Source organism: Leucopleurus acutus, assembly GCF_964270905.1.
Source record: "Leucopleurus acutus genome assembly, chromosome: 1".
Classification (NCBI taxonomy): Eukaryota; Metazoa; Chordata; class Mammalia; order Artiodactyla; family Delphinidae; genus Leucopleurus; species Leucopleurus acutus.
The window spans coordinates 168,481,690-168,507,486 of NC_139142.1; the positions used below are offsets into that span (position 1 = coordinate 168,481,690).

The 25,797-nt window shown below is 43.5% G+C and overlaps 2 protein-coding genes across 2 annotated transcripts in view; both read left to right on the forward strand.

Moving 5' to 3' along the window:
* ADAMTSL3 (ADAMTS like 3) overlaps positions 1-25,797 on the forward strand; it is a gene marked incomplete at both ends in the record, with an annotated part of 539,369 nt that overhangs the window by 93,929 nt on the left and 419,643 nt on the right. The window contains 5 exon segments of the mRNA XM_082852534.1: positions 723-795; positions 3,418-3,561; positions 10,916-11,049; positions 15,077-15,235; positions 24,608-24,711. Coding sequence (XP_082708660.1) covers positions 723-795; positions 3,418-3,561; positions 10,916-11,049; positions 15,077-15,235; positions 24,608-24,711 — 614 coding nt within the window.
* On the forward strand, positions 4,517-5,728 carry LOC309970332 (ubiquitin-like modifier-activating enzyme 5; the record flags this gene model as incomplete). Its single annotated transcript, XM_082852662.1, is given in 3 exon segments — positions 4,517-5,244; positions 5,246-5,435; positions 5,441-5,728. Coding segments are annotated over 3 exon segments (1,206 nt in total).

The window sequence follows — 25,797 nt, forward strand, 5'->3', positions numbered from 1 at the left end:
AGGATCTCCTTTTCCTTGAAAACATTTTCTTTTGGGCTGTTGATGGTATAAAGTAAAGCTATTGAAATGCGCACAGTTAACTTTTATTGTGTAGTCTCACATTCATTTTCTGGGTAACCAACAGCCAGAGTATACAGGAATGGTTTTGAGGAAGGAAAGATTCAGTCTTAACCTGGCAGGGAAACCTTTGTTGTTAGCATCTTCTGCCCACAGAACAGAAGAATATGTATTTCAGTGATAATATTGATACTAGTGATGATGATTCTTTTGTCGTTGGCTTACTGAGGTCGTTTCTTACATGAATCCTTATTATGGCATCCTTATACAAGTACAGAAATTCAAGTTCACCCAGCAAATAAGGAAAGTTTGGCTCAGAAATGTCTAGTCTTGGTTTTGAGGGACCTTCAAGCACAACCGATAATCTAGTGGAGCATAATAACTTGTCCAAGTTTCCTAAATATTACATTAATATTCATTTTAACGTTGAATAAGAAGTTAGTGTTCTCCACCATCATTGGGAGGAGCAAGTATTGGAAGGATGTCCCAGAATCAAAAAGTTAAGAAAATATTACCTCTTCCAAAAATGTTGAAAATGTCCATTTGGATTAAAATCATTAAATGGTGTTATAAATATTAAATTGATCAAATTTATTTCTCTGTTTTTCTGTAGAATTCACTGTTGGTCATTTACCAATATCTTCATGTGTTTCTCTTTTTTTAAGAAAATAGACGTTACCAATAAAGCTGTTGCAGAAATTCTTTCAAAAGCTACAGAATATCTTCAGCCGAATCCAGGTAAAGTTAGAAAATGTCTTGAAATATTCAATTGTTCATTCGCTGTCACAGATTCTAATAATCTAGGTTTACCGAGCGTATGGTTGACGTGATCTAGAAACAATGTCCTCTGTGTCCGAATAATGAAATTCAGTTTTTTTAAGTTGAGTGACTAAAGGTAGTTGCAGTGAATCCTAGCTGATGACAAACAGAACAGACACTTCTGTGAACTATGGTGACGTTATTTGGGTGGAGTCTTGGTCTTAGCAGCAAGACACTGCTAAGCAAAGACGTTTTTTATGAGGTGCTTCGGAAACCCACTAAATATTTTGTCCATGTTTTCTTATTCAGCTGTTTCCTCTTTTCTTCTTTTTTTAAAAATTTCTGCCATCCTGTTCTAACGGTGCCTGTGACTTTGAAATGGCTTTCACTTCATGACTTAAATGCTGATGAAGTGAGGTATGATAAACATGAGAAACATGAGAAGCTCCAGTGTTACCGCAGCTTCTGGACAGGAGGTCTTTTCACTCCTAGGTATTGAAGCAGCATCCCTTGATGAAGTTTTCCTAAGTTCTAAACTATAGAAACCAATAGAGGGCGTCCAAGCTTTGAATTCTGTGGCTTTCCAAATCTGCCTTTACTTCGTATGAATTTATTATTTGCACATAATTATCGTGATTGCCTCGGCTGTAGAAATTAGCACACATCCAACCATCTGAAAATCTAGAAAATAAATTTAAAAACATACATTGAATAAAATATTATGTCCAGGCAGGATGACAGGTATAGAATTTTTTAAAATTGTACAGCTGATTATAGTTTTAAAAAGCATAATTATATATCTCTTCCTGGGCCTCATCAGTGATTGAACCACACAAGTCCCCTTTTCCTCATGAATCAGTCAACACATGTTTAGCAAATGCTCCCTCTAGGCAAGGGGGTTTCCTGGGTCCTGGGATATACGGTTGAGTTGGAAGGGAACCTGCCCTCAATGAGCTGACACTGGAATGGGGTAGGGAGGTACTGGCCAAAGTGTCCACTTGGCCAGACACCTCTGGTTATTCCTGGAGAAGAGGAAGGGAGGCCTAGCAGCCTCTCATTCCATTTAGTGGCCGTCAGTCACAGGACTGCTGCATCCCACATCCCGCCCTGACAGTGGGGAAGAGGAGCAGAGTGTGTGTGTGTGTTTGTGTGTGTGTGTGTGTGTTTGTCTTTGTGTGTGTGTGTGTGTGTGTGTGTTTGTCTGTGTGTGTGTGTGTGTGTGTTTGTGTGTCTGTGTGTTTGTGTGTCTGTGTGTCTGTGTGGCGGGAGAGTGAAGCCTGTGTGCCTGGGGACCAGGAGGATAAGTGCTTCAAGGATGAGGTGGGCAAGATTCAAAAAGACTGGCACCGTGAGTGTCTAAAGCTTTGCTACTCGAAGTGTGGTCCATGGCCCAGGAGGTTCGGCATCCCCTGAGAGACTGTGGGAAATGCAGAAACTTGGGCTCATCCCAGACTGACTGCATCAGACTCTACATTTTAACAGGATCCTTGGTGCTTTGCATGCACAATAAATATGTAATTATTAAAATAAAAGACAATAAAAATTTACCCCTTTACAACCTAAAATTATCTCACCCACCACCTAGCCTACAGAATAAATTCCCAAATCCTTAGCTTGGTGTTCAGTTCATAGTCACATTTCCCCCTAGGTATTTCCTGATTTGTCCTGTATTAATTTCTTCTTTGGTCAAAGCAGCCTACTCTTTATCTGTTGGTTATAAACCATAATAAGCATTCCCCCTTCTTCATCTTACACTATTTCTGCACTTTTGGGCGCACCTTTCCATCTTTATTCAGCGTATTGTTATATTTTCCTTTCTGTACACCACATCAGACTTTATTTGCATAATTACATCTTGTATTTTCTGCCTTCCAGTAACTAGACTGTGAGCTCCTTGAGGTCAGAGGCTGTCTTAGGTCTCTCTGGAGTCCCAGTAATTAGCGTGGTGTGTCGCACAGAGCTGGGATTAGTAAACACTCATGGCCTAAGTCAGAGAAAGGACTTAGTGGCCACCTGTCATTTCCCTTGGGTCCAGGAGTGGAGCTGCACCTGAGGGACCATCAACACAGACTCCGGTTCCCCACGGGGGCATCTGTCTCCTACTGGTTAGGCTTCCTAGACAGGAGTGTGCAGCGCAGTGGCCCTGTACCACGAAGTTAAATATCATCACTCTGGATACACTCTTGGGTGTGGGGGGCTGTTAACTACCAGTTGGTTTGCAACACCCACCTCAGCAATTCTGTTGTTAGTTTGCAATTGGTCCCCAGGAAAATTTGTCTGCCTAGGTGTCAGTGTGTGACTCAGTGAGTAAGCTGTGGGTGGGGTAATGAGAGCCCCGGTTACTATTATTTGGGAGTCCACAGTGTGTACCATAATTTCTATTTTTCATCACGTTTGTGCAACAGTGCCCTTAGCACCCACCCTGGTTAAGAATCTAGAAAACCATGCGAGTAACTTGGTGACACAAGGTACCTTCCTGTCTCAGGGCTCTGACATTTTGTCTAGGGCGACCTTGATTTCTCCAGCCCCGTTTGTTACATGCTATGTACCTGTCACTCCGCCGTGCCATTTTAAGGAATTACAAATGATAATGTTTTTAAGCATACAGAGCTAAGCTAGGAATGCTGAACACTGTGTCGAAGATCCGAGGACAGGTGAAAACCACGGGGTACCCACAGACGGAAGGCTTGCTGGGCGACTGCATGCTGAAATACGGGAAGGAGCTCGGGGAAGGCTCCGCTTTTGGTGAGTATTCCCACATCACCCGGGAGAGCTGAGAATGCATCCTTTGTTGATTTTAGGTTATGCACAAAACCTTCATCTTAACAACGCTTGTTATTTTTTTCATATTATCAAAGCAATACATGTTCGGGAATTCCCTGGCGGTCCAGTGGTTAAGACCCTGGTGCTTCCAATGCAGGGGGCGCGGGTTCGATCCCTGGTTGGGGAACTAAGATCCTGCATGCCTAGTGGCGCAGCCAAAATATAAATAAATAAATAAAAATTAAAAGAAAAGTAATACGTGTTTATCGCAGGAAGTTTAGAAAACATAGGCAAGTAAAATAAAGGAAAATGCCAGCATCACCCATAGTTCCCTACCCAGTGATGGGCCCACTTACACACTTTGCTGTATATCCTTTATACCTTTTGTTTATTCTCATCTATATATTCACATACACCTTTAAAAAAATTAAAATGGGGTTATAGTATACATACCCTAATTCCCTTTTGTAATCTGCTTCTTCCCACTGGCTGTAGCATGGTCCATGTCATAAGACAGTCTTCTACCACATTGTTTTTAAAGGCTGCATAATAGTCCATGTATCCACAGTTTGTTCCATCAATCCCATTTAGGGTATTTAGATTTTTCTTCTTTATGTGAAAAAATAAAAATTACATAGCATTTACGATAGGCACTTTCATGGATAAAGCTTTGGGAATATCCAAGATTATGTTCTTAGATGAAATTCCTGGTAGTGAAGTTGCTGGGTTAAGAGTATGCCCGGCCGGGAGGCCCGCGGGAGCGGCGGAGATTGTCAGTCCGGGAGGCGCCGGGAGGGCTTCCTCAGGGTTGTGGGCTAGGACGGCCGTTGCGAGGTGCCTCCTCACATACCCCTCGCGGGCCCAGCAGGCCAACAGCGTGAGGTGGCGGCGACGTCGACGACCAGGGCTGGGAGCACTGGCGGCCAGGGTCGCAGCCATGGCCGAGTCTGTGGAGCGGCTGCAGCAGTGGGTCGAGGAGCCGGAGCGGGAACTGGCCCAGGAGAGAAGTTGCCAGGCCGTGGGGGGCGGCGATGGAGGAGGCGGTCGGGCCTGCGTCGAAAAGATGAGCCCCGAAGTGGTGGATTCCAACCCCTACAGCCGCCTGATGGCATTGAAACGAATGGGAATTGTAAGTGACTATGAGAAACTCCGTACCTTTGCTGTAGCAATAGTAGGTGTTGGTGGAGTTGGCAGTGTGACTGCTGAAATGCTGACAAGATGTGGCATTGGTAAGTTGCTACTCTTTGACTATGACAAGGTGGAACTGGCCAATATGAATAGACTTTTCTTCCAGCCTCATCAAGCAGGATTAAGTAAAGTTCAAGCAGCAGAACATACTTTGAGGAACATTAATCCTGATGTTCTTTTTGAAGTACACAACTACAATGTAACCACAGTAGAAAACTTTGAACGTTTCATGAATAGAATAAGTAATGGTGGATTAGAAGAAGGAAAACCTGTTGACCTAGTTCTTAGCTGTGTGGACAGTTTTGAAGCTCGAATGACAATAAATACAGCTTGTAATGAGCTTGGACAAACATGGATGGAGTCTGGGGTCAGTGAAAATGCAGTTTCAGGGCATATACAGCTCATAATTCCTGGAGAATCTGCTTGTTTTGTGTGTGCTCCACCACTTGTAGTTGCTGCAAATATTGATGAGAAGACTGAAACGAGAAGGTGTTTGTGCAGCCAGTCTTCCTACCACTATGGGAGTGGTTGCTGGGATCTTGGTACAAAATGTGTTAAAGTTTCTGTTAAATTTTGGTACTGTTAGTTTTTACCTTGGATACAATGCAACGCAGGATTTTTTCCCTACTATGTCCATGAAGCCAGATCCTCAGTGTGATGACAGAAATTGTAGAAGCAACGGGAAGAATATAAGAAAAAGGTAGCAGCACTGCCCACACAGGAGGTTGTTCAAGAAGAGAAAGAGATAATACATGACGACAATGAGTGGGGTATTCAGTTGGTACCTGAGGTTTCAGAAGAGGAACTGAAAAATTCTTCAGGTCCAATTCCTGACTTACCTGAAGGAATTACAGTGGCATATACAGTTCCCCCAAAGCAAGAAGATTCTGTACCTGAAGTAACAATGGAAGATTCTGGTGAAAGCTTGGAAGACCTCATGGCCAAGATGAAGAGCATGTAAATAATGGACTGGCCTGTATTTTATTTCCTGTGTCTAAACCTGTTCCCTAGCAATTAAAAAAAAATCATTTAAAACTGAGAAAACTTAGGGCAACATCAGTTGATGTATAATCTTCACTGAATTATTATATTTTTTAAAAATACTGTGACTATTGCTTGTTACCCGCCCCCCCCACTTCAACTAAATCAGAAACTCTCCTAAAACTCATGTTTCATTCTAGTAAGAAAACTTCAAAGGATTATTGCAGGCAGTTATAAATCTTATTTAACACTTAGCCATTGAACTGTTTTGGCCTTTTGGGAGGGGTGGGAAGAAGGACCAATTTGATTTGCCTGAGGCCATGGACAACAGAATAGTGTGTGGTCAAATATAGGGAAAGGACAAGAGGTACAACCTATTGATTCGAGCCAGCAGGCATCTACTCATTGTGTTTGGAATTGCTCTCTACAGGAAAACTGCCCACGACTACTAACTTGAGCAATAATGAATTTCAAATAGTAAACCTGTAAAATAAAAACATCCTTTCAAATGTTCCCTGATGAAACACAAGCTGAAATACAGTCATTGGAAAAGTTTGTAAACCTCTGAATTATATATTCAAAACAAGACAGAGGCAAATAAGAGGAAGCTTTCTTCATGGATAGACAGATAAACATATTTTCAGGATGTACAAATTCTATTTCTGCACTGATTAAGAAAAAGCATATCATCTGTGGAACATATATCTGAGTCAGTATGCTTTACTGAGGAGCAAAAGATAAATTTAGGCTAAGATCATCTAAATTATACCCATCATATGGGCTACCTTCTAATACTTTATTTTATTTAAATTTGATTCCATGGGTAATTAGATATTGGCAAAGGTTTGTCCTGGGTAACAGACAATAAAAGAGGTCTAAATTGCCTCTGCAACGACTGACATGTATTTCTTCACAGGGAAGAGTATCATTTTCCCTGATCGTGACCATGAAATCGTAATTTGATAAAACTGGTTTTCTCTGGATTTTGCATACAAATAATGAAGGCTTAGAGAACCTTGTTTGAAATAAATTCCTAATGGTTTGGAGACTAATAAAGACACATGCATGTGTAACCATTATCTGTAGGCTGGTACTATGTTAGTCTCCTATTTTGATGACTTTTTTGCTCTGAAAAGATATAAATGTCTAAATTCTATCTCTAGGAGGAAAATGTCATTAAAAACTTAAAAGTACATTTCCCACTTGTAAAGTAAAATTCTAAAAATAATTTCAGAAAGCTCCAAATATCAAATATGTTTAATATATTAGCTTTGAGATTTTAGCATACTGTGATTCTTATGTTTAGAGTGATGTCAGGAAAGTATGGGGATAGTTTTTCTAGCCTTGAAACATATTTACGTTGCCTTAGTAGATCATTTGTTGTTTAAAATTTTAGTGTAGTCATCTGTAAAATAACTTTTCTAGTTCCTAGAGATGCTTTGAATTTCAAAAAAGAAATGCAGTCTTTCTAAGTCCCACTCCTTTGGTATACAAATTTGGTACCTCTGGTACACTAATTTGGTAGGGCTTTACTTATAAGTTTATATAGTTTGATAAATAGCTAGAACCTACTATCCTTTTTTAAAAAAGTTTTTATTGGAGTATGGTTGATTTACAGTATGTGTTAGTTTCAGGTGTACACAAATTGAAACAGTTATGCATATACATATTAGAACCTGCTATCTTCTAAAGACCTTTTTTCTGTTCTTAATTTGGCACTGTACCCTGCTGGTGTCTTATACTGTACCAAATCTTATCTAATTTTTTTGCCATATCTTCCATTAAAGTTATTATTTTAGCAGAAAAAATCTGGTGACAAGTATCTTTTGTAACCTAGAGAGCTCTCTTGACAATCTGTATGCCATGAAAACCTGTATATGTAGGCAGCTATGAAAAATTAATCATCACTGGATTTTACATTACTAAATAAACTCATAGTGCTTGACCAGAAAAAAAAAAAAGAGTATGCCCGATTTTTCAGGTGTTTGAAGCATAGTCCCAAATGACCCTCCAGAAAGGTTATACCATTTTGACATTCCTGCCAGGAAGGTATGAGAGTGTGTTTCTCAGCACAGGTACTAACTCTGGGAATTGTCTTTTTAGTTTCCTTTTAAATAACTGATAATTTGATTTATAGCAAATAAAACTGATATCTGGGCGCTGTTTTAACTTTATTTTTTGGATTATGTGTGAGGTAGATTTTTTTTTTCACGTTTGTCATCATCTTTGTGAATTGTATATCTGTGTCCTTTGCCTATTTTTCTATTAAGGTGTTCATTTTTTTTTTCTTACTGGTTTATGAGCCTTTTCAGTGGTCAGGATACTTGCTTTTTGTCTGTCTCGTATGTTGATGAAGTTTTGCCCCAGGTAGGCATGTACCTTGTGATGTTGTAGGTGGAGGTCATCTTAATGGAAGAAGATATTTGCTTTTTATTTAGTGGTGCTCATTGGTCTTCTTCTATGCTTTATGGCTTTGGTATCATGTTTAGAAAAACTTTTCCGCTCCTCCCTGCTTCACTAATAAGCTGTGTAAATGTTTATTTATACTTTATTTTCATACATGTTTTCTTTTCTTACCTTTAAATTCCCAAGCTCCTGAATTTAATGGATGAGTACTGTGCAATAGGGTTTTCATTTTGTGTTCTTACAAATACATAGCCAGTTGCCCTAACATTTTATTGAAAAGTTCAACCTTTTTCTGCTGATTTTCTATAACTTTTTTGTTATAAAATTTTATATATTTTAAGTTTGTTTCTGGTCTTTCTCTTCTGTTTTCTTGGTCTGTACCCTGTTTTGATCAAGTGTCATGTTGTTTTAAATATTGTCATTTTAAAATATATTTTAATATATTTAACTAAAATTTCCCCTAGATGTTATAAAAATTTCATGGACATACTCATCTGTTTTATTTTTCCAGATGAAACTTAGAGTCATTTTAAGTCCTCTCTACTAAAAAACAAGAAACTTATTAAATTTTTTTTTTTTGCTTGTAGGATCTTAGTTCCCCGACCAGGGCTTGAACCCAGGCCCTTGGTAGTGAAAGCGCTGAGTCCTAACCACTGGACCCTCAGGGAATCCCCAAAAAATTTATTAAATTTTGATTGAGATTACTTTAAATCGATGAATTATATTAGGTGTGAGTCGAATTTGGTATGTTAAATCTTCCGGGAGAATTTGGCACGTTTGCTACTCATGTAGTGGTAGCAAAGCAAGATATGGAAATTGACGATTCCGGTATTAGGCCATAGTCATTCATCTAGGAAAGTGGGGGGAAAGTCTTTTGAAAACTTAAAAAAAAAAAATCCCATATGTTAAAACACTAGTTAGTCACAGAGGGTAACAGTATCCTTCAGAGCAGTATAATGTGAATTTTATTTTATTTCCTGGGTGAATGGGGCCAAGATGGCCTATTCCTTGTCCTGAAGGCTGACCAGTGGAGGGAACAGGAGAGGCCGCCAGGCAGGCCCTGGCATCCACGGACAGTCCTGCAGTGCGTCTGGTCAGGGACAGGGCAGGGGATTTGAAGGGCAGACTATTTGGTAGCTTCCTAGGTACCCAGCGAGAGAGAGCTGACATCAGGAGGGCATTAGGAGCAGAGGGGTTGCTTGCTGTTCTGAGGAAAAGACTGTGCTGTCGGATGCTTTCTTCTTCGGGCCACACAGAAATTTCCTCAAGGGCAGAGACCTCCACTGGTGGAGGCTGAGTCCCACGTCCTCGTGGAATTGGAATCTTGAGCAGGGAGAGGGGGTATCAGACCCATGGAGGTGACAGCTAATATGCAGAATGTCACCTTTGGCGCCTTGTAAGAAACATATTTAGAAATGTTTTCGTCAAAGCTAAATTAACTGACATTCTGGGGTGTGGGCACTGGTGGCAGAGTGAGCAGTGGGGTCAGAAGCCATATCCTCCATTTCTGACCAGCTGGGCAGGAAAGAGTCCTCAGGCCAGGAAAGGACGTTCTCATTTCCATCTCAGAATGAGTTAGAACCAGACTCTGGGGAGTTAGTTAAGGAGACACAGCCTCCCAGGAGGAACAAAGCTACCCACGCGCCAAAACGGAGTCTCGGTCAGCTGTGGTTTGGAGTAATGGTTTCCACTTACATTTTGCAAGGTCCTGTGACATACACTGTCTATGCTATTCCTTAAAAAAAATAAAAAGTGAGGGGAGGTGATACTGCTATCCCTGTTTTACAGATGAATAAACTGTACGTGCCTATGACTCGTAGGTGAAACAACTTGAAGGTCAGAATTAGCTAGAAATGTAAATTCTTGGGCTGGGATTTCAGGTCTCCTTCAAGCCTGGGAGTTGAGAGGCCCCAAGCTCTAACTTTTTATGAGATTGATTTGGAAGACCCCAACTACAGGAAAAAGCGTTCAGTTTAGTGCAGCATTTCCCAGACATGTCTTCTAGAAAACCTGCAACCCTCATAGTGCTCAGCTACCAGGATGCCTGCTTTCAAATCACTGCAGGTTAGCTGGTGCCGAACACCAGGATTTAATCCAGCTAAAGCTGCCCATCGCTGCCCACGTCTGGCATGCCTGGCCTGGACCTCACTGCAAGAGCAGACCCTTCCCACCCTGCTGAAAGGCTGTCTGTCCTGTGTGACACTGCCAGACTTTCTTTGGCATCAGAAGGGGTAGGGAAACTTAGAACCATCTCAAGAATACAAGGAGTGGCCTCGAGAAGACCTAGCAGCTAGAAGCTGAGATGAGGTTTTGTTCATTTATTTCTGTTGTAATCTTTACTGGTTAATACTTAACCCCTGATGAATGAATCCTTTGATTGTTTACAAAGACGGATTTTGTTCTTGCGCCTCTAAGGAACCCTTGGTGCCAGTTCACAAAACTACCAGTTAAAAAAAAGAAGCTTTAACCCCATCTAGTGGCTGATACGGTAAGTGCCTCAGTCTGTCTGAGCCTCAGAGTTTTATTCTATGCCGTGGAGAAAGTGCAGAAGTAGTGAGGAAAATGTGGAAAATATTTAGAAAGACTTTCTCGTTTTTACATTTTCTTTTCTCTGGGTCAAGATTCAAAGGTCCCAGAGTTGAGGACCTTGTTACACACCATTGATCATCACAAACTTTTGGGAAAAAATTACATAGATATCACTGTTAACTTAGAGTTAGGTCTGCTAAAGAAACTTTTTTATTTGTATTTTCTATTGAAGGCAATGCGTTGATAGAAGTTGGCGAATCCATGAAGCTAATGGCTGAGGTGAAAGACTCTCTTGATATTAATGTAAAGCAAACTTTTATTGATCCACTTCAGTTACTACAAGACAAAGATTTAAAAGAGATTGGGGTAAGTTTTCTAGGCTATAAATCTGCCTGTTGCTATTTAGTATGATGTTTATACTATTTAAAATCATTGGAACATTTCTATAGCAACTCAGTGAAAGCATCATCTTATTGTGGGTGGTAAAAAAAATAACTCAGTTATGTTTACTTGGCTCATTGGGAAAGAGTCCCAGGATCAATTAGCCCTTGATTTTGTACCTTATTGAAGCCAGCTAGAAGCCAAGTTCAAGATACATATTTCTACAGTCATTTCTCACATAACAAAATGACTGCATAACTTTGTACTGGATTTTTTTAAAAGCAATCTTTATTTTTTAATACCTTTTTTTTTTGCCACACCCCACGGCTTGTGGGATCTTAATTCCCTGACCAGGGATCGAACCCGGACCATCAGCAGTGAAAGCACAGAGTCCTAACCACTGGACTGCCAGTGAATTCCGTGTATTGGATTTTTGATTATCAAAATCATACCATACTAGCTGCATCTTTTTTTTAGCATCTTTATTGGAGTATAATTGCTTTACAATGATGTGTTAGTTTCTGCTGTATAACAAAGTGAATCAGCTATACATATACATATATCCCCATATCCCTTCCCTCGTGCATATTCCTCCCACCCTCCCTATCCCACCCCTCTAGGTGGTCACAAAGCACCAAGCTGATCTCCCTGTGCTATGTGGCTGCTTCCCACTAGCTATCTATTTTACATTTGGTAGTATTTATAAGTCCATGCCACTCTTTCACTTCATCCCAGCTTACCCTTCCCCCTCCCTGTGTCCTCAAGTCCATTCTCTATGTCTACGTCTTTATTCCTGTCCTGCCTCCTAGGTTCTTCAGAACTTGTTTTTTTAGATTCCATATATATGTGTTAGCATATGGTATTTGTTTTTCTCTTTCTGACTTACTTCACTCTGTATGACAGACTCTGGGTCCATCCATCTCACTGCAAATAACTCAATTTCGTTTCTTTTTATGGCTGAGTAATATTCCATTGTATATATGTGCCACATCTTCTTTATCCATTCATCTATCGATGGACACTTCGGTTGCTTCCATGTCCTGGCTATTACTGGGCAGCTACATGGAATTAGAACACTCCCTAGCTGCGTCTTTTGATATGTTGCACTAGTGATCGTTATTTTCCATTACTTCTTAAGGAGATCAGTACCTAGGAATCAACATTTTGTATCAGGAAAATGTTAAAATGGCCCTCCAGAGCATACACGGGAGCTTTCAGGGACCTGTAGGTAATCACGTGCCGCTTGCTTGCTGGTGCTTTTGCAGATATGCAGAAACAGTCTTGAGACTTCTACCCTGCCAGGGACTTCTACTCTGGAGGGACAGGCTGCATCGGGACCTTCTTTGGGCACCCCCTGGAGAAGCTGCCCAGAAGACGTTCCTGGTGGTGCCTTGAGGAGTGATCTGAATGCAGCCTGGGCCAGCTTGGAAGTCATCCAAGCCTTGGGGATGTCCCCTTTTCCTTTCTTCAGGCCCAGATTCCCATGGTGTGGTCCCTAAGCAGCATCAGCATCACATGTTAGAAATGCAAATACTTGGGCCCTATTCCGGAGCTTCCTAATGCAAAGTCCTGGATGCCCGTATAGGCATTTAGAATTTACACCAAAACCAAAGGCTATGGAGGGGAATTTAGGAAGGTTGAAAGAAAAATGAAAGCAACTGTTCAGGAACTCCCAGGATATTCTGCTACCCGACCCCCCACCCAGCCTCCCCCCCCCCAGCACCCTCCTCAACTCCTTACTCCCATTGCCCTCTTCCCCTCAGGCCAGTCCTCCACTGGGCCCCAGAGTCCATTATCCTCATCTCCTCAGGGCCTTTGCCACATCCGGCATCCTCTCTCCGGAATCTCCCTTCTTCCCCTTTCTCTCTATAGGCTTCTTCGGGTTAACGTTTAAACCCATCAGCACAGCAGCCCTTGACTCCCGGCTTCACATCTCGGCCCCTCCAGTCCACTCTCCACACCACAGCCAGAGTCTTCCTAAGGTACAAGCCCCCAGTAGCTGCCCACTGACTTTGGGGGTAAAGATCCAGCACCGCAGTCCCTAATTCCTGGCCCCTCTTCTCTCTACGGGTTGATCGCTCACCCCTTCCCACTTGAACTCTCTGCCAGGCCTCAATGAATTACTTACAGTCCCCAGGGGGTGTTTTGCTTTGTGCTCTCTTTTTATTCTTTGTCTTTTTCCTTTTCCACCTTCTCCTGGCTAAGTCATCTCACGTTGCAGATCTCAGCTCAGATGTTCGGTCCTTGGGGAAGCTCTTGTTCTCTCCCCGGCTTAGTCAGGTGCTCCTTCTGTGCCTCCTGTGCTGTGAGCATCACTGCTTCCCTTTTTCTATTGTTTAGCAGCAAGTGCTTTGGCGTAAGGAGGCATGTTTTGTTTACTTTTGCATGACTAGCGCAGCCTTTGTGCTCACAGATTATTATTGAACAGATGATTCTAGAGAAGAGACATTCTGTGTTGCGGGGATGCCAAAACATCTTTCCCAAATGCAGGACCTTAGAACCAAATACCTCCTTTGCCGAAATACATAATATGCCATTTCTTCTTGTGCTGCTGACCTTGAAGAAAGCTGTACAGAAAGTCCACTGGACGACATTGCTCTTCCACTTGACCTGGTTCAGTAGGGTAGCTAGTCATGGACACAAATGTGGATCCTGAGCAGTGAGTGGGAGAAATGTACAAAGTACACATATCCTTAAATGTTTCTCCCTATGCAAAAAAATAATTTTCTAAATGGTGTCTCTTGTTCTTCAACTCTGGTTTGATAGAGAAACTGTATAAATTTAAACTTAAATCCTATAGATGATCAAGAATTCAAGAGTCTAATATTCAGAAGGCTTTTCATAGTCTCAGCTGTGCTCTATATATCTTGGACATCTGGAGTGGAGAGCCTGTTCATTTAACACATGACTGACATATCTGTACAAGGTCTTGTGGACTCAAAGGGCTTCTATAAATGTTTCATCACCCATACGTAGCCAGACTAAGCCTGGTTGTGCCCGTTTACAGCCACATATGTGGAGGCACAGAGGGATTCAGAGACTTGCCCAGAGTCAGAAGAACGTGTCAGAAGAGAGATGATTCTGACTCTTTGTCCCATATACTCTTTTCACCCAATCATTATGGAGGTTAGAACCAGTGCTTCCCACTAAAAAGAATAGTCAAGTTACCCACGTGCTTCAGTGGGACAATCTGTTTTCATATACACTTTCAATATCAAATATCTGTTTTCCAGGGGTTATGGTCATAAACTCCCTTGCCCTGTGCGGTTATCCCTTCTATGTAGTATTTCTGACATGGGATCCCTCTACTTGAACACAAACTGTGATGGGGAACTTACTACCACACGAGGCACTGCATTCCACAAATGGACACCTCTAATATTTATACTTGTTTTACTTTGTTAAAGAGATCATATTTTTCAAAAGAAATTCCATCATTTCAGAGGTTGCCTGTGAGCATCTGTCCTCTGTATCACATTCATCGAGGGCATTTATTCAACTTGTTCTGTAATTGTTTGGGAACTTTATGGAAGATACATAAGTATTCTAGAGGATACTAGAAATTTGTGTTTTTATAATCTACTTCTTAGTGAGGAGTTGACAGTAGTATCAAAAGAAACATACTTTTTTTGGGTATAGTTAATTTGGTTGGAAATTATCTGGACATTAATGGAGCCTAAGTGAGGGGTCCTATAGAGAACCTTGGAAAATTAATCTGCATACTGATACTGCATCCTTATGTTCCATATAGACACTCATTCATTCTGTCTTCCATCCATCCATCCATCCATCCGTCTACCCATTCATTCATTCCACAAATATCCCTTGTAGACCGGCAGTGAAGGGAGCCTCTAATAGATGATGAGTGCATGCAAAAGAAGTGTAAGGTGGGATTCTGCCCCCTAGAATTTATGCCAAGAAAAAGCAATGACTATTTTCACAGAAATGCTGAATATTTCTTTGTGCTGTGTTTGAGCATCACAGTTCTCTGAAGGACCCCTTTGTCTCTTAGCACCACCTGAAAAAGCTGGAAGGCCGCCGCCTGGATTACGATTATAAAAAGAAGCGAGTAGGTAAGATACCAGATGAAGAAGTCAGACAAGCAGTAGAAAAATTTGAAGAGTCAAAGGAGTTGGCTGAAAGAAGCATGTTTAATTTTTTAGAAAATGATGTAAGTATTTAAACCAAACAGGAGACTTTAATGTGAATGAAAACATTGACTGTATGACTAGGGTCAGCATGTTGAGAAGCTCTGGAGCCTTAGTTGTTACACAGTTTCCAGAATTTTCCATAACCATTATCTCCCGCCTAAGAAATAGCTTCAGATACCCAGCAAGTCCTGACTCAAATCTCAGATCTGGAGAAGTCCTGTTGATCCTGGAATTGCTTCAGAGATGTGCTCGGGTTGGCCCTGGGGAGGTGGGGTTGTCTTAGAAGTGCATCGTAGACCAGTCTTTGTATTTGAGGCCGTAGCATTGGTGGTTTTGCAGGAGAATAGAAAGCCCAAGTCATGTGGTAATTTGCAGTTTTGCTAAGACTGTGAAGAGCGCTCAGTGAGGCAGATGTTTGAGGAGGAGCAGCTCTCTTGGCTAGTGGGAGAGCCTCACTCATCACCCAGCTCTCTGATGCCTTTACTTGTCATAGTGGACCTTTGGGATATAAAAGCATGACCTAAGTTTTTCAGCTGTACCATAGTGGTGCTTGTGAACTTGGGGATTGTGAAGGTCTTGACACATACCCCTCAGAAATGCTAACATCCTATCGTACCATGACTCCTGCCACCAGCTCTTATTTTATTTGTCCAAGTAAAGTTAGCTTAAATGTAACTAAAGAGGATGGTAACCCCCAAGTGGGCACCGTGAGGGCTGAAGGCCACCCTTCTTTGCCTTGGCAATGAGAAGTCACTTGGCATTTTTTACTGCCTGATGGGAAGAGCCCTTGGCCACCTGCCCCGTTTGGAGTTCCCACCCTAAGTCCAGATTCTGTGATGCCACGAGCCACCTCAGCCCAGCATTAGCTTCGGACCTATTTGTTGGACTTTCAAACCTGTTGGAACAAGTCAGAGGGTTTATTTTTCTGCAACACTGTGTTCTACTTCTAATAATTGATTAAAAGATACATTGAGGTCTTGCATCTTTCAAGTCAAGTCAAACCAAATGTACTGAGCACCTTTTATCTGCCATGGTGTTGTGGGGGAATTATGTCCACTGTTGACGAGACATTAACCCTGGAGGAAACAATGTGAAATCCCCATGTCCATTAAACCTCAGTACCAAAAAGTGCATTCTATTATGCTTCTCCTTTAAATATCTTACCAGGTTTTTTTTCTTTTACATCTTATGAGAAACGGGAAGAGGGATAACTGTATTCCCTGTTTTTCTTTGTTGTTTGCTTTCCCTTAAAAATAGAAATTTCCTTGAAATTATCCCCGAGCAATAGGCCATTTGGTTTGGTTCTGTCTTGGATTGCCATATTTGATTTTTTCAAGTGTGAGGTATCAGATGCATGGATTCTTTATCAGGCTGCAGCAAACATTGCCCTTCCAGTCCTGGGTACTTTAGAGGTAGATTTAAACTCTGAGGTTGAATCTCATGTGTCAGACGTGCTGTCTAACCCACGCGCTTTATTCATGACCTTTATTCATGATCTGTGTTGAGCTATTGCAAAGTACTCCATCAGGGAGGCCTGTCTCAGTTGCTCTGGTCTTGGCAGGTGACCCAAGAGACCTCCGTTTCCCTTCAGTATCAGTCAAAATCAGAAATGATCCCTTCCTTATGAGAACTCAGTCATTTGTCCATCTGTTGACAGTGTTCTGCTTGTCACAAATGAGTTAACCCCTGCCCACCCCACCCTGGGAGAAGTAAGAGCTAGCTTATAACTCAAGCCCCAGAGGTCCTGGTGTTGGCCCTGCAGAGGCATGAACTGCAGTGTTTCCCCTAAAGTTTCCTGGGGTGGGTGGGGGGTGCCTTCATTCAGCTCTGAGGAGCATGGGCTGCTCCCTCATTTTAGGACCTGGGTCCACGTCTTTCACTGGCAGCCATGGAAACTGGCCATTGAGATGGGAGGAGACCAGAATAATGAAACGGTGGAGGACTTTCAAAGGCTGCCTTGGAAGTAGGCTCCACCTCTTTTCTCTTCCCACCTTTCCTAGCACCATTTTCAACTGTAGTGGTTACCCTGCGTGCCGTGGTTGCTGATTCTCAAGATAATGGCAGTGCGAAGGAAACTGATGGTGGTGAGACGAGGATGACAGTGACGAAAGCTACCATTTACTGAGTGACTTATGATAGGGAGGCTGCTCTTACCTTTGCCCCTCCCACGTTTATAGTTGAGGAGACTCACAAGTTACCGTGGAAGCTCCAGAAGACTGCCTTCTTTCTCTTCTTGGGGTAACAGCAAGTAGACCTAGAAAGGGACAACCTTGTCTTTTCCCATGACAGTGTCTGGCCATATCCAGGTGGTCTGGCAGTCCTGTTGATGAGGCAAGGTCTAGAAAATGTTCTCCAGTTCCCCTTGGACCTGACATGCTAATACTGAAACTGCCTGGTGCTTGGGGATAAATAGTGGGTGTGACTTATTGGGGGAAAGACAAAGAAGCAATACATGGTGGGATGAGGCATGCTTTGAACCCTCAGGCCTGTCCTTGGCCCTTCTCCAGCAACCAGGCCAGGCCCAGTGGCTCTGCAGCTCACAGAACCCTGCCTTCCTGCTCCCTCTGGGTCACCAACCTCATGTCCATCCTTCATCACTCAGACTTTTGTATCCATGTCTGCTTTTTTTCATGGTGAGGGAGCTCTGAATGAAGAGCTGTGCTTCAGCGTGGCTGGTGATGGCTGGGTTTTCATCCAGGAACTAAAGATGGCTGGGATCTGTCTAATTCCCGGATTAAACACAGTGGGTCTGCAGGCCCTGCCTTTGCCCAATGGATTGGACATTCCACCTGACCTGGTACCTGCTAGAGACCAGGTATATGCCTGCTTCTTGAGGACAGACTCTGTCAAACACGTGGCCTCAGGGACATGGTGGCAGGCAGCAGAGGCCCTGGCACTTTCTCCAAACACAAGTGGGACATGCTTATCTCATGGTGGGCTACAGGTTTGGGGTATCCGTCAGAACTGATCATCCTTTTGGGTTCTGGCTGATTGAGGAATTAACACAAAAACCAGATTGGAATCAAGGGGAAGCCCTTTCAACTGATGAGAACACCCAATGACTGTAAGATACAGGCCTCCTGGTCACCTGTGTTGGAGGGGATGGCATGGCCAACCCACGTCCCGATTGCAGTCTCTGCTCATTGCACCCTCATTGGCAAAAGCCTCCCCGGTGCAGAGCCAGCCTGACTCACACCCAGACACAGGCTGAGACCCACGGCCTCTGGCCATGCAGAGCAGAGAACTCATCCTACTAATGAATGAGCATTCCTCTATCTCATCCACAGGAGGAGGAGTGAAGCTGGACTGGGGAAAGGGCTTGCAAGTGTTCCCTCCAAAGAGAAAGTGAAAAGCAGAGTAGCGTGAAGGAAGGGAGACCATCTGAGGTGGCGTGTCTGAAGCTCTGGGGCCACCTGCCCAACTCTGTCTGGCACTAACAATGCAAACCCCAAAGTCTCGCTCTCCAGGCAACAGGTGGTATCTTCTCCAGCCCTCACGTCCTACAGCCCTGGCTAAGACACGATAAAAGCTTCACCAGATACTGCCTACAAAATCTATCTGCCAAAGATCTGTCTGATGTGAGAGCTCCAACCGGAACTAACAGGCTTGGTCTTTCCCGGGTCTCCAAATGCAGATCATGCAACTCTTCCTAGGGTTTTCTAGAGGTTTCCAGGATGTGGTTGTTCATCTGTCCTCACATCTGCATTCTCCCAACTGAGAGACAAACAGGGCAGCCAAACAAGGATGACAAACCAGCCTCCTGCCTAGAGGACAGGACCGTCTGGAAAATCGAGTGGGCAGCTTGGGCCTGGGTCCACACTGGCCTCCAACTGCTTACCCCAGACCTCGTCTAGACCTTAGAGCCACCTTCAGGGAGAGTGAGGTGGGCAGAGCAGAAAAGCTGCTTCACAAACCCACTTTCTTCAAGAATACAGACCCCAGGGCCAGGCCCCTCTTGCTTTTCCAGCACAGGGTCCAGTCACCCTGGGTGTCAGGGTCCCCTAATCTCACCAATTGGACGGATCACTCCTCCTCCTGTCACGTGGAAAGAAGGAAGGGGTGGTGAGAAGGCCCTGAGTTGTTTACTCCAACATTCATTCCTAAGGGAAAGTGGCATCTGTTTTTCTACCTATTTTTGGCAGAGTTGGGGATGGGGTAATCAAAGAGAAGGGTCTCCTTTGGCGCCATGCTGTCGTCCTTCGGGGTCTTGTCAGTAAGTGCTGGATCGGAGCCCTTGAGCATCACATCACCTCTCGTCCGGAGCTGAGTAGCTTCCTACTCTACACGCAGATGCAAGCCAGCAGGTGTTTTGGTCCATGAGATTTCCCAGGAGCTCAGAAGGGCAGGTCTAGGGCTGGTTCTTTCTGCTGTGCCAGGCTGGGATGAGGCACCCAGCGCAGCCCTCCCCTAGGAGAGGGGCCCCTGTGCCCCCCACAGTTAGCTCTGAGGTGGGGGTACAGGATATTCAGCAATTGCTTCCCAGTCTCCACCGCCATTTCTTGGGAATGCTAAATCACCCCTAGGCCTGTTAACCCTCTCCTCTTCTGTCTTCGCAGAGAAGTTTATTCCTCACGATGCGACATAATGGAATGTAGGTCTTTGACATTGGCAGGGGCCAGAAATATCACACAGAAGAGGCCATTTCAGACCGATGAGTCCAGGCACCTGCAATATTCTCTAAGCTCTCCTGATACAAATCCCCAGCTTGGGGACCCTCCCTCTGTCCATGGGCTCCCAGAACAAGTGGAATTACTAGATTCCGGATTCCTGGGTTCTTTCCATTGGTCTAGAGTGGTGTTTCCCAACATTCATTCCATGGGATGGAGCGTGTGTTGCGTGAATAATGTCTTTATGGTCAAATAAGTTTGGGAAAGCCTGGGTTAACCAAAATGAAACAGGTTTGCTTCATCACAAGACTTTTCAGAGTCTTTATATGAATATATGAAAAATTAATCTCCAAGAGATTCCTAAAAGAGGATACACAAGGCAGTTTCTCAAATTTATTTGACAATTGCACTCTTCCACACCACTATTATTATTATTATTTTATTATTGACATATCAAGGGACTTGTGATGTATTGAATAAGGCACTTAGGAAGTATTGGACTAGTAGAAAGAAAGCACTCCCGACAAAGAGTGAAAGACCTGAAACCTGCTTGTGGTTTTGCCTCTGTTCAGCTATATGCCTCTAGAAAGTCACTTTCACCTTTACAGTGTCAGGCAAATGAACCCCTGCATGCAAGAAATTCTTTAGAAGTACAAAGTGGAGAATAAGAGTGTAGAGGATTATTATCCATGTTATTAATTTAAGACGAATTTAATGGCCTGACTCAAACTTTCTCAGAAACTCTAAATAAAGGCCTTTGCCTTATTGGAAAAGGCATCTGTTTAAGACCAGACTGCAAAATTCCTGAGAAATTTTCCCCCAGCTTCTCTGAGGAATCCAAAAATAGTGGAGTCTTTGATATGACAGAGCCAGAAATCAGTTGGATTACCACAATTCACGTCGAAAGTGGCCTCCATTGGAAGTACGTCATGTCAGTTGTGAAAGGGGACAACTTGCCAGGTCCCAGGAGATGCACATTTCTGCATTCATGCATGCTGTGTGTACTGTGTATTCCAAGGATCTGGGCGGGGCATTACCTATTCACGTCAAGTTCTCTCTGTTCTCTCCGTGGTCTTCAGAGTGTGCCTCTGTGCCCATTTACCTGGCTACCGACCAGTCCCTTGGTAACTGATTGTTGGAAGGTCTGAGGAGATTTCTCAGCCCTGCTCCTTCTCTCCCACCCCAATTTCCATATCCCTGTTGCAGAGAGTTGATCTTAGAGGGCCTTTACTATGTAGTCCTTTGAGCCATTCTTCCTTTGGTACAACCAAAGTTCCACAAGCCCCCTCAATGGCTGTTGGTCCACAGGCTCCCCCAGTGGCTCAGATCCCACCCAAGTGTCCCTGGACACTTGCCACAGCTCTTGGGAACTTCTCCCGCTCTTAGTCTCTGCCCCCATCCCCAGAGCTAAGGTACTTCCAACAGCCTCAGTGGGTTCATTAGCACCATGAGTTTGGTTCCTATGAGTCTCAAGGTAACAACTCCCATCACCCATAAACAGGGGTCCCTGACCAGAACTAGTCCCATTGTTAGATTTTGCTTCATCTGAGAATAGGCCAAAGCAGCTCTGAAATGGCAGTGTCCTACTGCTGCTGAATCATCACAAATCTGTGGCTTAAAACAACACAACTCTATTATCTTGAAGACTGGAGGTCGGAAGTCCTAAAATCAAGGTATTGGCAGGGCTGAATTCCTCCTGGAGGCTGTAGGGAAGAACCCATTTCCTTGTCTTTTCCAACTTCCAGAGGCCACCTGCATCCCTTGGTTCATAGCCTCTTCCTCCATCTCAAAGCCAGCAGTGAAGCATCTTCAAATCTCTCACTCTGGTTCTGCTTCCACTGACGCATCTCCTTTTCTAACTCTAACCCTCCTGCCTTCCTCTTAAAGGACCCTGGAATTATATTGGGCCCACCCAGATGATGCAGGTAATCTCCTAATCCCAGATCCTTTACATAGATCACATCTGCAAAGGCCCTCTTGCCATCTAGTAATATATTCACAGATTTGGAGAAATAGGACTTGGACGTGTTTGGGGGCCACTTTTCTGTCTACCAAAAGCTCTTCTGGTTTCATGGTTCCGTGTACCTCCCAGGTAGTGTCATGGTCCTCACCCCGCCCGTTTGTCAGCGAGCATTGCCTTTGTCTGGCCTCTGCCTCCTTCACCTCTAGCTGCCCCATAGGGAAGTCTGTTTGCATCATGAGTTTCTCACTTGAGGCGTCTGAGCTGGTTGTGACCTCATCTGTAACAGCAAGTGCACTTTACTTTCAGAGACCGGAGCTAATTCTCTGGTAATTCTGTTCCACTGTGTGTGTCATGGGAACCCTCGCGGGGTGTGAGGTCACACTTTACTCTCAAGACGGCACCAGCCAAGTGGCAGCACAGGTCTCAGGTGGCAGTGGAACTAAGTTTTTCTTCTCATCCCAGGTGACGTTTCCTGCTTCAATAGATGAATTTGCCAAATTGAGTGGTGTGGCCAGTGGAAGAAATGTTTTACCTTCTGGACAGGTTTTGACTCTTGCCAGGCCTGGGTTTATTGCAACCTTGATTCTGCCAGTCCAGATATTGAATTCTCATTGGGGTTTGGGAAGCAGAGGCCACCTGCATACAGCTCACTGCTCATGACCTGGGGACAGCTGGAAGCTTCCATTTTTCTGGCAGGGAAAGGCAGATAATCCACTTGGGGCACCACATGGCTTCACTGTCAACAAGAGACTTACAGCTTCATAACCACCTCTTCAGCAGTTGCATTGAGCACCTACTATGTGCAGGCACTGTACAGCACTGCTGTTGTCTTCCAGGTTTTAAGGGAGCCCAAGATCCATTTCCTTCCCAAAGTCAGCCATCCAATGAATCCAAATGCCTCTCTGGAATACAAAATCTAGTATTTTAGCCACATCAGAGATGACAGCTGGTGATCCCCCCTCCCAACATCAAGTGTGTTTCAAGGAATATTCATTCAACTACCTTTCACTGTTCCCTTAAAAGTTATAAGATGTCAAGCATATTTCAAAGTGGGTATTAATATATAAATTAACTTTACTAAAGCTAGAGAAGTGTGGTGCAGATTTTAACCAGCACACAGCTCTTACACTGTAAGGAATCCATAGCAGATTCTACTGTGATCCCGTTAGGCTGTGGTGCTGAACTTATTTAAAAGTACGTGTAAAAGCCAAAGAGGTGAAACTTAGGAAATCCGTAGGATTTTGTAGGGGCCAGGCTGTCTTTGTTTTGTTTATTGAGTTTTTGGAAATTTAAGGTTAGGCTTGTTGCTCTTCCAGCCACAGAGTGTGGTAAAATAAATGCAATGCAGTGGGATTTCGTCTTGCAGACGCTGATCACAGTACGGCTCAAGTGGAAGTCCATGTATATCTTACATGAACATGAACCCCGGTTTAAAATGGTGTACATGGGCAAGGAAAATGAAAGTATAGACAGCTAAAGCACAGTCGATAAGAGCAAATGAAAATAGCTTAGATCTTTGAAGGCAAAGGAGTCCATGATTGGTTTTGCAGGGTGAGGGTGTAAGGGTGACTAAACAGGCAGACTTTCCGCTAAGCTAATTAGCAAATGAAGTAAGGAGGTGACGCATAGACTATGGGGAAGCTTAGGAAAGAGGGGGATTGATTCTGATTTGTGCCTTTGTCTGGTTCTGGAGTTCACGGGATTCACGCTGCCTCCCACCCCCTCCCCGTCCCATCACCTCAACCCAGTGGTCCTGCCTCTGAGGCTTGTGGAAATCAGCTTAATGAATCCTTCTTTTCTGTAGCAGCCCCTCAAACACGTAGGGAAGCAGGGAAGGGAGCTCCAGTGCCCTACTGGAGATGGCTCTTCCTCAAATTATGCATCCCCAGGCCTTCCAGGCTTTTTTATGTAACGTAACTTTTTCATTTTAGTTTTTTGCGTCCACTGTAATGTGGTCACTAATTTCATGAATGTCTTGGTTCATGGGAAAGAGAGCTGCCAGAGTCTTTCTAGTTCATTCCTTTGGGCTGTTTTCTTCAGGGAAATGATTTTGCGCTGATAGCCACAAAAACCTATAGGGGGCAACAAAAACATATAGGGGGCTGGCAAGTCTTGGCCTGGTGCGTTCCCTGCTTCCTGGCTTCCCTTCTTATCTGAGAACAGCTTAATTTGCTTAGTTTCTTTCTTTTTTTTTTTTTTGCGGTACGCGGGCCTCTCACTGTTGTGGCCTCTCCCATTGCGGAGCACAGGCTCCGGACGCGCAGCCTCAGCGGCCATGGCTCACGGGCCCAGCCGCTCCGCGGCATGTGGGATCTTCTCGGACCGGGGCACGAACCCGTGTCCCCTGCATCGGCAGGCGGACTCTCAACCACTGCGCCACCAGGGAAGTTCTACTTAGTTTCTTGATGTGACTTAGCTAGAAAGTGCCCGTAGAGACACTTCGCTAAGGAAGCAGTTCATTTACTAAACCTTGGCTTCAGTTGTAATTGGAAAAGCTTTATCTATCCGTTTTCAGACCCATGAACTTTATAGCATAAACATCTCCTGAGAAGATCATCTAATTGGAAAAGTAGACTTTTTTTTTATTGAGTTAAATCAACTTCATAATCACAAATAAATTTGAACATGTTTTTCCAGCATTTATAGCTCTATACCATGACCTGTGTGATCATTACTTCGTGATGAAATGAAATGAAATAGACCAGAGCCCAGGCAGACAGGGCGCTTCCCTGCAAAGCCGGGTCTTTGTTGCTGGTCTCTTCTCTTTCTGAACATTACACAGGCGCTGGCCTCCATGGAGTAATTTTCCACTTCTGCTGCAGGTAGAACAAGTCAGCCAGTTGGCCGTGTTTATAGAGGCAGCTTTAGACTATCACAAACAGTCCACAGAGATTCTGCAGGAGCTACAGAGCAAGCTACAGATGCGGTAAGAGCCTTCGCATTCATTGTAAGCCTAGGGCTGCAGAGTTAAAATCAATCGAAATCAGTCTCTCTCTCTTTCTCTCCATCTTCCCCTTCCCACTGCCCCATTCTGTTTTGAATTTTCTTTAGCTGGCTTTCGTGGTTGGGTGTGGGATAGCACTGAGATAATAAATACATGGCTTTGGCCAATAGGACAGAACTGGGAAAAGGGATCTGGAAGCTTTTCTCCTTTTTCTTTTCACTCAAGCCCTTACTGATAACCTGTGTTTAGGGCAACCAAAGTTGCTCACTTGCCTTCGAATTCAGCCCTTACAGAGCTGTCCTGGCTTCACTGCTGACTGGATGAGGGTTTAGCTGAGGGTGGGATGGCATATACTCCCTCCCCAACATCTAGGGATGTCGAGAGGAGTGAGATGATATTCAGATAGTATGTAAATGTCTCGAAAAAGATGTGTTTTTACTTCACCAGCATAAATACCAGCCCATGTTCATAACATTGACTCTGAGAGATACTGAAAGAGTCGAAAATACCCTCTGAATGGTCAAAGAAACATTGCTGGGTTCCCTGTGACTTTACTGATAAGTGTATTCTCTACTTTTCTGAAAATTAGTGATATATGTAGTGTGCATGGTAAACCTATTAATTAAAATACTGGGTTAAAAAACTACCCTAATTTTTGACCAGGTTTGATAACAGAAAATTGTTTTACACAGGATGATTATAATGAATAAATTTGGAGAGATTTTTGCTTAAATCAATGCAGTAATTATAGAGGGAAGACAAAAGGTGTGTACAGTCTCTGAACTATCCACTTTTGTAGGCAGGTAGTTCATCTACTGCTCACATGAGCATCTTTCCTTAATTCTATCTTTATATGAGGAAAAGGAGAAGGAAGCTAACATTGTTGAGTGCCAGTTCATCCCTGGTACTTGCTAGATGCCTCAGAGACTTTATGAGAGACAAATACTTTACAAATATAGGCATACCTAGGAGAGATTGGGAATTTGGTTCCAGACTACCACAGTAAAGCAAATACTGCAATAACGTGAGTCACACAGAGTTTTTGGTTTCCCAGTGCATATAAAAGTT